Source organism: Lissotriton vulgaris, chromosome 9 (genome assembly GCF_964263255.1).
Source record: "Lissotriton vulgaris chromosome 9, aLisVul1.2, whole genome shotgun sequence".
Classification (NCBI taxonomy): Eukaryota; Metazoa; Chordata; class Amphibia; order Caudata; family Salamandridae; genus Lissotriton; species Lissotriton vulgaris.
The window spans coordinates 769,698,568-769,711,958 of record NC_141697.1 but is presented as its reverse complement, the minus strand read 5'-3'; the positions used below and the strand labels follow the sequence as shown (position 1 = coordinate 769,711,958).

General features: G+C 45.6%; 1 protein-coding gene across 1 annotated transcript in view; it reads right to left on the bottom strand.

The window, feature by feature from the left end:
* The window catches only part of RASGRP2 (RAS guanyl releasing protein 2), a 362,009-nt gene that overhangs the window by 221,936 nt on the left and 126,682 nt on the right, over positions 1-13,391 (bottom strand). Inside the window, exon 6 of the mRNA XM_086938498.1 lies at positions 7,479-7,629. Coding sequence (XP_086794624.1) covers positions 7,479-7,629 — 151 coding nt within the window. The remainder of the gene's footprint in view (positions 1-7,478; positions 7,630-13,391) is intronic.

The window sequence follows — 13,391 nt, the reverse complement described above, 5'->3', positions numbered from 1 at the left end:
GCCTTAGGCCCAGATGTATGAAGCCATTTAACATTTCTTAACAGGCCTAATCGCTGTTTCCGCCCGTTAAGTAATGCTAAATGGACTTTTCATATACACAAAGGGCCAAAACCGGTTGCAATTTGCATTTTTTACCCGGTAGAAATCGCACATTGCGAACACGATTTAGGAATCGCAAATAGGGATTACCTATTTGCGATTCCTAAAGCACATGTACATAGCCTTTCCTAAATGCAAATCGGGCATTTAGGCAATGCTATAACCATCGACTTGAAGTCAATGGTAACCATGTCCAAAATTCAAAAATGCATTAAAAATAAATTTTTGAATGTGACATGAAGCGCACATATGCCCCTAGGATATGAATATACCTCGTTATCACTCAGTCTTTTTCCCCGCAGGGTATTACAACGCGGCCGTTACAATGACCACATTGTAATTTCGCATACCATTACCCCGCAAGTCGTAACAACGTTGGACTTGCGAAGGGGGGCTGCTAGATGTTGGAATAGTATAATTTACTATTCCAACTCCACTGTGCGGACAGTAGGGAAGGTGTTGTATTTTAAATCCAACACCTTCTCCCCCCTCCGCAAGTCGTTGTTCCGACTTGCGGAAAAATGGTATGCGGAATTACAACTCAGTTGTTGTAACGACCGTGTTGTAATTACCTGCGGGCAAAAAGTTTTGTGGTAAACGTTGTTTACCCTTAGACATATGTGCACTTACATGTGCATTAGGAAATTCAGGGTGCCTCCAGAGGTTACTTAAGCCCAGAGGCACCCTTGGTTTGGCATTTCTTAAATTGCACTCTCCTATTAGGAAATCGCAATTTAGGAAGTTCAAACCATTTCATATTGTACCCATAGGCCAAATGCAAAGGCATTTCCAATCTGCGATTCCCTAATAGCGATTACTATTTTGTAGGAATAGCTATTAGGGAATCTCATATTTAGTACATACCCTTTTGCATTTCTTAACTAGCGTTTTACTATGGAGTCGCAATTTAAGAAATGCAAACAGGAGGCTTTGTACATCTGGGCCTTAGAGTGGATAGCCATAGAGTGCAGTGGCATAGAGCTCAGTGGAGTACAGTAGAGTGCCAGAGAGTGCAGTGTTGCAGAGTATACTGTCATAGAGTGTGATGGTGTAGAGTGACGTGGAGTGTATTGGTGTAGTGTTCAGTGGCGCAGATTAGAGTGGCGTAGAATGCAGTGGATCAGAGTAAAGTGGTGTAGAGTACAATGGTGCACAATAGAATAGAGTGGCACAGAGTGCAGTGACGCAGAGTAAAATAGAGTGTCATAGAGTGCAGTGGTATAGAGTATAGTGGCATAGAGTGATTTGGTGCAGAGTAGATTGACGTAGAGTGGATTGGTTTGGGGTAAGGTGGTGTAGAGTGCAATGGCATAGATTGCATGGCATAGAGTGCAGTGTCGCAGAGTAGGATGGCATAGGGTGGAGTGGCGCAGAGTGGTGTAGAGTGCAGTGGTGCATAGTAGAGTAGTGTGGTGTAGAGTGCACTGCATAGAGTAGAGTGGAGTGGTGTAGAGCAGAGCGGCATAGTGACACAGTGTGGAGTGGTGCAGAGTAGAGTGGGAGGCGTCGAGTGGTGCAGAGTAGATTGAAGAGGTTGTAACGTGGAGTGTGAATGGGAGGTAGCATACGCTCATTATGGACAACACAACTTCAGTTGAAATGACCATTACATTTGCACTTGCATTCAGTGTTACTGATAAAAAGTATACAACACACAAACGATAATGTGTAGAAATGCCATCACCTAATATATTGATTTGATCGTCAGCACAATTAATTTACAGACATTTAATTTTTCTTGTGCTGGAAAAAAAAATAACATCTGTACAGCTTTCCTCAAGCAGTCCCCCACTAGCCAGCCTAATTGTCAAATAAATCCTCTCACTCTGAAGTCAGAGAAAGAAAATAAAGATCAACCTTTCTGAAAGATACAGCCTGACATTTGACCTCTGCCTTTGAATGCACAGCAAATGGGAGGAGATAAGAATAAGATTTAAAGGTCTGTTTACAAAAAGCAAGTTTGTAGAAGAATACAGTAAACAAAGTTTGGGCAACAGGAGGGACGAACTCGAGCTTGACAGCCTTAAGCAAATAAAGGCAGCATATAGAAAGCCAGAAAATGTGAGTTCCAAACCTCAAAGCCAATTATAAGCAACAGGTGGAATGCATTCCTAGGTCAACTTTTTGAAAGTCCCCAAGATGTCTGGAGTAAACCAGTCAGCTGCGCTGTCTGGTAGGCTGCGACCTAATAACAATGGTGCCGCGATCTGAGTACAGAGTAGTGCCCTAACTACTGCTAATAGCCAGTTTCAGCAGCAGACCAGCTCTAAGCCAAGACATATCCTGGTATAGGTCTCTAAGCAACCCAATGGCATATTTATTTCGATAGAGATGGAGGGGGCTAGTTCTCTCAGTGTCAACCCACAATACTCATCCCATGATAATTTTCTTTCCGCCCACAGTAATGCAGGAGGACAAAAAGGATGGTGCAGAGATCAAGAGTAGCGCAGCCTGGTTGACCCAGTGTGATTAAAGACAAGGGAGCTCAGGATCAGTGCCCAGTTTCACCTATTCTACATCTATGGTTGCAGACAGCCCTCGGGCCAGTATTGATATATATATTTCCCATATAGAAGCATCATTTTCCTATGACTCAGGACTTAAAGGTTTGGGTGCTTATCATCCCAGCTAGAGGAATCATCTCATGCTCTCCCGTGACGGTAGCACATTCCAATTTGTGTAACCCAAATAAAGGATACTGACATATTGTGCCTATGTCTCACCTCTACTGTCCTCTTTTTGGGATTGAGATGCAGCGGTATAGTTACTAAAGTTTGCACAGATGCTCGTGTGGTACAGCACAACGCTAAAAGTGTGACAATTTAATACACATTATAAAAGCCTGCACTGCTGTACAAACAATATTAGGTATCCCCTGAAGTTCTGGAAATACCAATATCAATGTGGAGCCACAAGAGCCATCTTTTGTTCATAGGGGCAAGCCATTGGGGATATTGCACATTGCTACCATCAACTTCAGGCAAGGGAAGCCCTCCCCTCCAACTCAGCACAGGTTGTGCCACCTTCGGCCTCACCTACGAAGACTTAGAAGCAACCTGCTCCGCTGAACCTTACTCAAGTTATGTGCACCAGGAGGTAATAATGATCTACTCAACTGTAGCACTGAGGATAAGCCCTCAGTCAATCAATCAATCAGGGTTCTTATAGAGAGTGGCTATTCACCCGGGAGGGACTCAAGGCACTTGGAGTGGGGGGAAGGGGAGGGGGGGCTGCAGTTCAGTCAAGAGCCTGGCCTTGAAGCCAAAATGCACCCACAAAATAATATATGCATGAACAGTCTCTAGAAATAAGTTTGGAAACACACTGGTACCAGATCTGGTCTGGTGCCTGGTGGAAGAGAAAGATTTACTTATATTGCGGTACCAAATCATCCGAAAATAGTTACACCTCGGCCCTTTTCTTAAGTCAGAATGAAACTCCATTAGACTGGCAGGGCCTAACTGCCAGCTCCAAAGGGCAACTGCTTTTTCACAGCAAAAAATACGAGGCTGGGATTAAATGCATCTCAGTCCATGTTCATCTTTGCAAATTCTTCCCCTGGAAAGAGACGTGGACTTAATTTTGCCTCTTGATGCACCCTTTTAAACAAATGAAGTGGCTAGATGACCATCAAATCAGATTACAGAATGCCAGGATCTAAAAAGTATAATGTAAGTACAAAAAGTGAGTACGGCAAGGCCTGAAATGGAATGGGAGTCCATTTAGAGCTGGCCTAGAGACAGCTAAAGATGGCGAGACAGTTGCAGCGGTCTTGCCGCCTCTTATTTTCCCAAAACAAATCATTATAAAATAATATACATATAGACCTACATGTGAGGGTTTTTTGTTAGCCCTTTTCATTCATTGGCCTGTTCAATTGTAATTTGACTATTGCTACTAGCCCCCCACAACACACAACCTAGGGCTCTCGCTCCTCACTTCCTCCTGTTGCTGTATTCCAGTGTGAATAACTCTGTTTTTTGCCTGCTCACATGATCACAGTCGTCTGAAAAGAAGTCTACTTCAGTAGACAGGTTGCTGTTCCTGGGCGTCTCTGTTATTTTTATTTTTTCCAATATTTTTCATACTTGTCATTTCGCACACAGCCCGATAGAAAAGCTGGGGCAAGGTGCAGATATAAGCACATCAAAGCAACCAATAAAACGTAAGGATGCATGCAAAAACAAAGCCTAGGTATGCACTATGTATGTGTGTCCACAGGGATACGCAGTCATATAAGATATCTGGTAATCCAATAGGCTAAACACCTGCAGATGGCTCCATAAGTATAAAGTGCAGTTACTTGCAGATGGATGTGTTGGTATTTTATACACAAACATAGCTGAATAGTAACACGGCACTGTGGGTTAATAGGGGAACATGAAGTAGACCCAAAGTAATTTCATTGCGCCGGTGAATCTTACATAATTTCCAGAAATTCGTAATTCTTCTTCTTATGTTAAATGACGGAATTTACACCAAGTCGCGTATTCGAGATGTTTTTCGGATAACAGTATCATTGTGAACAAACAAAAAGTCAACAATGTTTGTTTGCTTCAGTGCAATGTTGTGCTTTTTTAGTGTGAACGCGTCCTTGCGTCAAAAGCTAGAAGCGAGGGAGAATTTTCATGCAATAAAATAGCACAAAATATCGGACCATAATTTAATGTAATTTTTTGGGCATTTCTTGTAATTTCTGTGAAGGAAACTGTGAGAATTTTCCCCAAATCGAATAAGACTATACAAAAGCATGTACATTAAGTAGAAAATTACGTTAGAACCTCACAACCACATTTTGCATTAAATTTGACACATATTTACATTGCTTATGTAAATGGCAATTAGGTGATTAAGCCAGATTGATGTTATTTTCAGGCAAGTGCTAGAGCCACAATTACAACTCCTGTCCCCTGGGTTCATAGCTTAACCAAAAGACAACATATCCTGTACTGAGTGGTGGCAATCTTAAGAATCAGTTATTGGTTTGTTAATTTTTTGGTTTTGTAATGTACTACCTGTTACTGTTAAACCACCTTGCAAGAATGTCATGGCATGGGAATTATGAAGATCTGCACTCATTAGATGGTATCTGGGATCCTCACGCGGGCGCCTCATCTTCGAGAGGAACCTCCAATCATTGTCCAGCTGCTAGCTCCATCTTGCTCTACTTTTAGTTGCTGCCTTCAGGTTGCTGCATAGGAGGTACCAGACAGCTTCCACATCGCCTTGGGCAGGTTAAGGGACAGGGGCAAAGCCTTCTCAATGATGCAAGCATCCCCACCCATAGGGCTGGCTCGAAGGCCAGATGTCTGCTCCTACACAAAAGGAATGTTGAGAGGGTTCAAAAGATTAGCTCATGCTTTAAAGTTTACCAGCTCTTGGATGAAGCTCTATTCGCCTTAAAAATTCGGGAATGGGTCCAGTTGCCTGGCAGGGAAGTTCCTTAGGTGAGCAGGACTAGTGGAGAAGTGTGGCTCACTGGTTAGAGCGGCAAACTCTGAAGCAGAGATCAGGCCCGGGACCAGGGTTCAAGTCCCGTCGCGGCAGGGTGTTGGGCTCAATGTCCGCGGACTCGATAATTCTCGCCTCAGCGCCTACTCTAATCATGGGTCCCACGCTGCAACTCTGGGCAATAGCTTGCTTAATCTCCACAACGGCCCCCACAACACTGGGATGCCTGGCTTCACCTTGGGGGTGCCCAAGAGGGGCATCTCACAGGGAGAGCCAGGAAGGGTTCCACAGCATTATACAGCCCCGGGACGCCCCGTTGGGGCAGCTGTGCGCATTACAAGATACACTACACAGGACTTCTTGATGCTTCCGTCTGGGAAAGAGTCAAACCCAGGATAGGGATGGCGTAGAAAACATGGAAAAGGAATCGGAACATATGAGCTAAAGTTTGCTCAAGTACTGTTATTCAAAGTACTATTTGGAGACCACTACTATGCATGTCGCTCTGCTTTAGTCTTTCCTTCATCCTAGATCCCTAAATGTCGCATGGGACTAGCCAGCCGGCTTCTTACTCCCTCGTGTGATTGCTAGCTTGCTCACCCTGCTGCCACTGGCCCACACCTCACCAAATGGCAGCACCATTTCCAGAAATCACCATCTGTCTCATCTGCCAGTGCAGGGACTGCAGGCCCAACCACATTGTCATATACACCGCAGCCTCCCAGAATGCAATTGCACCTTGTGTGTCAACAGGCCTAGAGATTTGGGGTTCTGGGTATGGTCCCACTACTAACACTGCACATAGCGATTTCTTGTTTGCTTGATCAAGCCATTCTTTTGACCCTAAGGATAAGAAATAAAGACTTCGTTGTTTCTATTTTCTGAGGTTCTAATGGTAAAGAACTACTGCTTGAGATACTGTGTGTTACCAGAACTGTGTCTATTTCTTCCATTGAAGATACAGCACCAGGTATTATTCCAGCTACTACTCAAACAGTGCTTTTCATACCCAGGGTGTGGGACATTACCAACACAAGAGTGGGAGAGCTTCCAGTGTGGCGATTGCTGGCTTAACATCTATCGAAGTTTGACATTTTTAAAAAACTTCTGCACTTCCCACATCTGCTAAGGCTAGAACTGTGATTGTGATGTGGCAGCTGAACTTAATTAGGGAGTCCAACATATTTAGACTAGGAATAAAAGTGGCTGTAACAGGGTGCGGTGTAAGCTCCATTGATCCTGAAATGGAGGGACCACTTAACTGGCAACTAGTTGTATCTAAGCCCTCTGCATGCTACACAGGACGGTCAACTGTAGAAGAATGGTTTTAGTCACAAGTATTCTTTTTCAACCAGCCATCAGACTTCTCAAATGTGCCAATTTTCTCTGTCTGATCATCCCTTTCATCCAGATGAGCAAATTTGGAGGTAATGTCTTTTTGATATTAACCTGGCTTTTTCTGTGCTAAGAGTACAGCTGTGGCAAACAGAGCACTTGAAGAAATGCCCATAAAACTGCTTACCATAATTGTGAAACATTAATAGGGAGGACGTAACACTAAAGATGTGTTGGTGCCTGCTAAATGCAGTAGCCAGTGGCAGTCGGTGGCATTTGACTGGGCAGGATTAGAAGAGGTTGAGGTTGTCAACAAGCCAATGGTGCAGGAGTAAGCACGAGGTGGAACAGTAGTAGTGGAGAAGAGTAGTTTCCACTTGTCTAGGTTTAACCAGAACTTTTTTAATTGGCTTATCTGTTGAGGGCAGCTTTAAGAACTATGTTATCATTGATTCTGAATACAACATTCCATTTGGGGACAGCAACTAATTTATTGGGTTGTAAACGGTGTTCGTGTCGGATTAAATCTTAATATAGGATTGCTCTGGTCTGGCTTGAGTAAATTCTGATAACTCTCGAGAATTGTGACTTACCAAGATCTTGTTGAAGGAGCGGTACTCCAGGTAGGTGAGATGCTCTGCCAGTTCGGAGGACTCCAGGTGATCAAACAGCAGAGACATCTTACGCTTTTTCTGAGCCACCGTGCTCCGCTGGGTCACCTGGCGCTTCCACTCATACGAAGGGCTAGAGAAGTAAAAGTTGAAGAGTCTGTTGATACACTTGCAAAGTGTGGCTCTTTACTTTGCTCGCCAATATATACCATAATGTGCATACACAAGTATGTACATGTCACCAAGTGTTGTTCACAGAGATAGGCCTTACACTGACCATTCCACAAACCACTCATTCCTGCATTGCTTTATTTAATCCCTTTTTGCAGGTTAAACTCTCATATGACTTGTGACAAACTCAGAGACATACACAGAGCAAGTCCACATAGATGCAACATCTACACACATATAAAACAAGTATCAATTATCCAAAGTAAACCATAGATATTTGATAACGTGACTAGCATTCTACAATGGCTCTCCGGAGACAGTTTCTCCTACAGATTCGCTGGCTTGAGTGAATAGTTGCTCACTGATTCTACCCTCATAGAGGGGAATTGTTAAAGTTGGCATGTACATCCTATGCAGATGCAACGTTAGAGAATTGTACAGAAAGGTAAAGCTCAAGATAAAATAACACAATGAAAACGATGTTCACACAGAAGAAACCAGTAAAGACATGGCTGCTTGCAGGAACATGCAAAGATAGCTGTAGAACCATATACACTGACGAACAAAAGTCTACACTGACAAATATATACAGGAGAAGTCATGCGCTACTGCCTAATCAGAGTCACATGCACAAAGGTACACCGCTAAAGATAAAACTGGAGAGTAACAAACAGAAAAAACATACAGGCATACTACGTATCGAACAGAAAATTACATACAGACAAACACAGATCAAACAAGAGAAATTCCCACAAATGTAGACAACACACAAAGAGACATACAACCACACACAAGATGCGGTCACAAAGAAAACAGCAGAACAGCTCAAACTTAAAAGCAGAACCACAAACAGGCACAAACAGGCACCTGCACAAATCAATCAAAAGAGAGACACTTTGACAAGCACGCAGTGTGGAATGCACGTGAACATTACTACAAACATGCAAACACAACCGGAGAAAGATACCCACATATTAAGAAACCCTACGGGCCAGATATAAAACCCTGCAGACTGATAACGATCCGCATAGGCACACACTTGTACAGTAACATCAATAGCACCAAAGAATAGCAGCATAACAAAATAAGCAAACACCAACACTGACTCATATGGACCCCCAGCACATAGGCAAGATCATGCCCACATCCAAAGAAGATGAAGAACAGAGATTCTGTGTGAGACAAGATTACAATGAGCACACCACACATCTGGATAAGAACCTACCCACTGACTTTTGTCGGGTTTAGAAGCAACTACGCCACTTCAACGCATAGCAACCACAACAAGCATTTACAATGCAATGGTTTTGCCTTTGTTAAAGTTAGAGCTATTGGCATTGCTCTTGACACTCTGAAGCTCCACTCTGCATTCTGAAGCTCCACTCTGCACTCTGAAGCTCCACTCTGAAGCTCCACTCTGAATCTCCACTCTGAAGCTCCACTCTGAAGCTCCACTCTGAAGCTCCACTCTGAAGCTCCACTCTGCACTCTGAAGCTCCACTCTGCACTCTGAAGCTCCACTCTGCACTCTGAAGCTCCACTCTGAAGCTCCACTCTGAAGCTCCACTCTGAAGCTCCACTCTGCACTCTGAAGCTCCACTCTGAAGCTCCACTCTGAAGCTCCACTCTGAAGCTCCACTCTGAAGCTCCACTCTGAAGCTCCACTCTGCACTCTGAAGCCTCACTCTGAATCTGCACTCTGAAGCTCCACTCTGAATCTGCACTCTGAAGCTCCACTCTGAAGCTCCACTCTGAAGCTCCACTCTGAAGCTCCACTCTGCACTCTGAAGCTCCACTCTGAAGCTCCACTCTGAAGCTCCACTCTGAAGCTCCACTCTGAATCTGCACTCTGAAGCTCCACTCTGAATCTGCACTCTGAAGCTCCACTCTGAAGCTCCACTCTGAAGCTCTACTCTGAATCTCCACTCTGAAGCTCCACTCTGAAGCTCCACTCTGAAGCTCCACTCTGCACTCTGAAGCTCCACTCTGAAGCTCCACTCTGAAGCTCCACTCTGCACTCTGAAGCTCCACTCTGAAGCTCCACTCTGAAGCTCCACTCTGAATCTCCACTCTGAAGCTCCACTCTGAAGCTCCACTCTGAAGCTCCACTCTGAAGCTCCACTCTGCACTCTGAAGCTCCACTCTGCACTCTGAAGCTCCACTCTGAAGCTCCACTCTGAAGCTCCACTCTGAAGCTCCACTCTGAAGCTCCACTCTGCACTCTGAAGCTCCACTCTGAAGCTCCACTCTGAAGCTCCACTCTGAAGCTCCACTCTGAAGCTCCACTCTGCACTCTGAAGCTCCACTCTGAATCTGCACTCTGAAGCTCCACTCTGAATCTGCACTCTGAAGCTCCACTCTGAAGCTCCACTCTGAAGCTCCACTCTGAAGCTCCACTCTGCACTCTGAAGCTCCACTCTGAAGCTCCACTCTGAAGCTCCACTCTGAAGCTCCACTCTGAATCTGCACTCTGAAGCTCCACTCTGAATCTGCACTCTGAAGCTCCACTCTGAAGCTCCACTCTGAAGCTCCACTCTGAATCTCCACTCTGAAGCTCCACTCTGAAGCTCCACTCTGAAGCTCCACTCTGCACTCTGAAGCTCCACTCTGAAGCTCCACTCTGCACTCTGAAGCTCCACTCTGAAGCTCCACTCTGAAGCTCCACTCTGAAGCTCCACTCTGAAGCTCCACTCTGCACTCTGAAGCTCCACTCTGAAGCTCCACTCTGAAGCTCCACTCTGAAGCTCCACTCTGCACTCTGAAGCTCACATACACAGCTCGGTAAAACAATAAAACACACACACAATACCTCAGAAGCAGACTCTGCTGTGGGGGAGGGGGATAAGATTTAAAGTCGTTTATAAAGTAATCCTTCAAAGATAGCGGAGCAGGAACTGCCGTCTCATACTTGCAAAAAAAAAAAAATGAACAAAAGAACAACATTTCAAAAAGTAAATCAACAAAAAAAGCTGCCTTGAAGGTCACCTTTTGATCTCGCGCACACGGCCCGGTCTTTGCGGGTCATCCCGGCAGGACGGGCACTTCAAAGGGCGAACCTGCTTCAAATGCACTAATTACCGAGGCACATTGCCTGCCTTCCAAAGTGAAATTTATTAAGGAGACCCGCGCCCGAGGATTACAGAGATGTAAATCACCCCGAAAGGACAGCTCACTCCGGCAATTTCCAATTTAAGGGGCCGGGGATGTGTCCGGGCTTCAGAAGTGCCACTTTCCGCCCCAACCTCGCGTTTTACTGAATACCATGTCTGGAGTGGGCAGCCCTTTAAAAAGCTTAATTGTGCTTTTGTTCCTTGCAGAGCAGCCCGTGTGCGTGTGGCTGCTTCTTCCAGCGCCTCGAGGCGGGGAGCGCAGTGAACAGTGCAGCACAAGGGACGTGTGCAGTGTCCACCTAACGTGAGTGCAATAATGAACCACTTATTTCTGCTCTTGTGCGACATGCACAAACGAGAGAGGCTGAGCCGGCCGGACACCCAGGCCGGCCGGCCGGACATGCAGCGAGCGGTCTGCAGGGAGGGAGGGGGGGGGGGCAAGGAGGGGGCAGGGCCCCGCCGTGATTGAACCTGTGCACTGAAACACTTTGATGTCACCCCTCCCTCCCCGGATTCCTGGCAGCAGAGTGACCCGCACCTATCCACCCTGACCCCCACGGCCGGGTGGGGGCGGGGAGACACGGAGAGCGGGAGAGGGGGTGGGAACCGGCAAACAAGCATTTCACAAAGCAAGCACTCACCTGGACTTCTTCCGGGTGCCTTCAATGCCGGGACAGATTCGGGGGCGTTCCCGGCGTCACGTGACGTCGGCAAAAGCCAAAGAATCTCGGGAACGCCCCCGTGTCTGGTCCGGCATTGACAGACAGGCCCCTCGTCCAATGGCTAGGCTCCATTTTTGGAGCCAGCCAATGAATGACGAGGGCCGACCCAAACCCACACACAGTACTCATTAGGTTTTTGCCTGCGCAAAAAAGATGCGCAGAGCGCATCTTTTTGGCGAGGCAAAACCTAAAGTGGCCAAAGCTAATTACCAGCATGGCCAGACAGAAAAGGTTTGAAACATCAGTGACAAATACAAGTGAAAGAACCAGTAGGAACTTCTTCTAGGTATACGTGGTGATATCTTAATGTGACAAAGTCGCCTCCAAACTATAAACATGAGTTTAATAGAAAAGATGAGAAGAGGAGCCCCATAGGCAATTAGCCCTGTCAACACCACTAACCAATTGCCTCCTTTCGAGCACCCAGTATATTAGCAAGAAAACATTTTACACATGAATACAACAGGAACCAGCATGGGGGTGCGGAAAGATACCATATCATTCATTTCCCGAACTCAAGACACTAGACTTATTCATGCCTAGGGCCTAGTTTGGAATCCACCATCCCAAGAGAGACCTTGCAGAGTAAACACACAAATGCTGAAACAGAGCCACATGTCGAAACACACAGACAGACATCCATCTATGGAAAGATAAAATAAAAGATACACACACTGTGCTGAAAGAGCAATTTCCTCCCGGGTCAGTGGAGGACAACGCATGATTTTCCATTTATTTTTTTCTTAATTTGTGATTGTGCGCTGGAAAAATCCCTCGCGGCCTAGGGCTGTAGGAGGAGGGAGGAAGCCTTTGAGAGAATTCGTGTGAAAACTCCACGCAAGTTTACTCTGTATACTGGGCAATATGGGATGGGAGGCTGTCAGGAAAAGTAAAAGCTTTCGTGCTGAGAAACGTTGACAGCTTTTCCCTTCAAGTTTCACGTATAAACATGAATTTAATTGGCTTGATAAAGGCGACAGGAAATCAGGTACTGAAATTGCTGTTCTTATTTCCCTGAGAGCAACAACAAAGGGATGTGCTTGGTGTTGCCTGCACTCTTTATTGGGTAATGATGTTGTCATTAAATTCTCTTAAACGCATCAAGCAAGACAGCTGTTTAAAACGAATCCCAAATGGGCCAACTAGTAACTCAGCCAAAGTCAAAACAAAGCCAAGGCAACCTGTCACCTGCATGTGAAGGAAAGCCAGCACCGAAGCTGTGTGAGACCAACACACAGGGGCGTGTCCTGTCATTTTATAGTATTAGGACGTGTCCGTCAACTCCCTGATAATGCTTCGAACCCACAGCTACAAACCCAAAGAATTTCACCCACTGCGCGTGGGCACAGGCCGCTTTCAGAACAAAGCACTTGGTTTGTTAAAGCTGGGAGAACACCGGAAATGGAAACTGGCACCACGTCTGTCCTTTGGCAGAGGAACACCGTTGATTACTTTTCAAGACACTGGTCTGTTTCAGAGGCTGACATTGTATTCTTTACTTCTTATATTTTGTGTTTGCCATCCCACCTCTTTTACTTTCTATTTGAGACGACTTTGGCGCTTGAAATAAACATTAGCCCGTTTTAATGTTATCCTGTGTGTAGTGGCTGTGATTAGGGATGGTGAGCACGCCCTGGCTCCCGACCGCGGATTACAGTTACAGAATGGGGAAACGTGCCTCCTTCGATGGGTTTCTGTGCCACGTGTCTTTTTTGTACAGTTCAATGTCAAGTGAACTATGCATGCGGTTCAACTGGGCCACACGACCAATTATCCACAAGCAGTGTCAGTTGTTCTTGGCACTGCCCTTGCTCAGTGGCCATGAAGATAGCGGCAGAAACTGACCGTATGCGAGGCAACGTAAAAAAGAATTCGAACAGCCTTGTTTAATT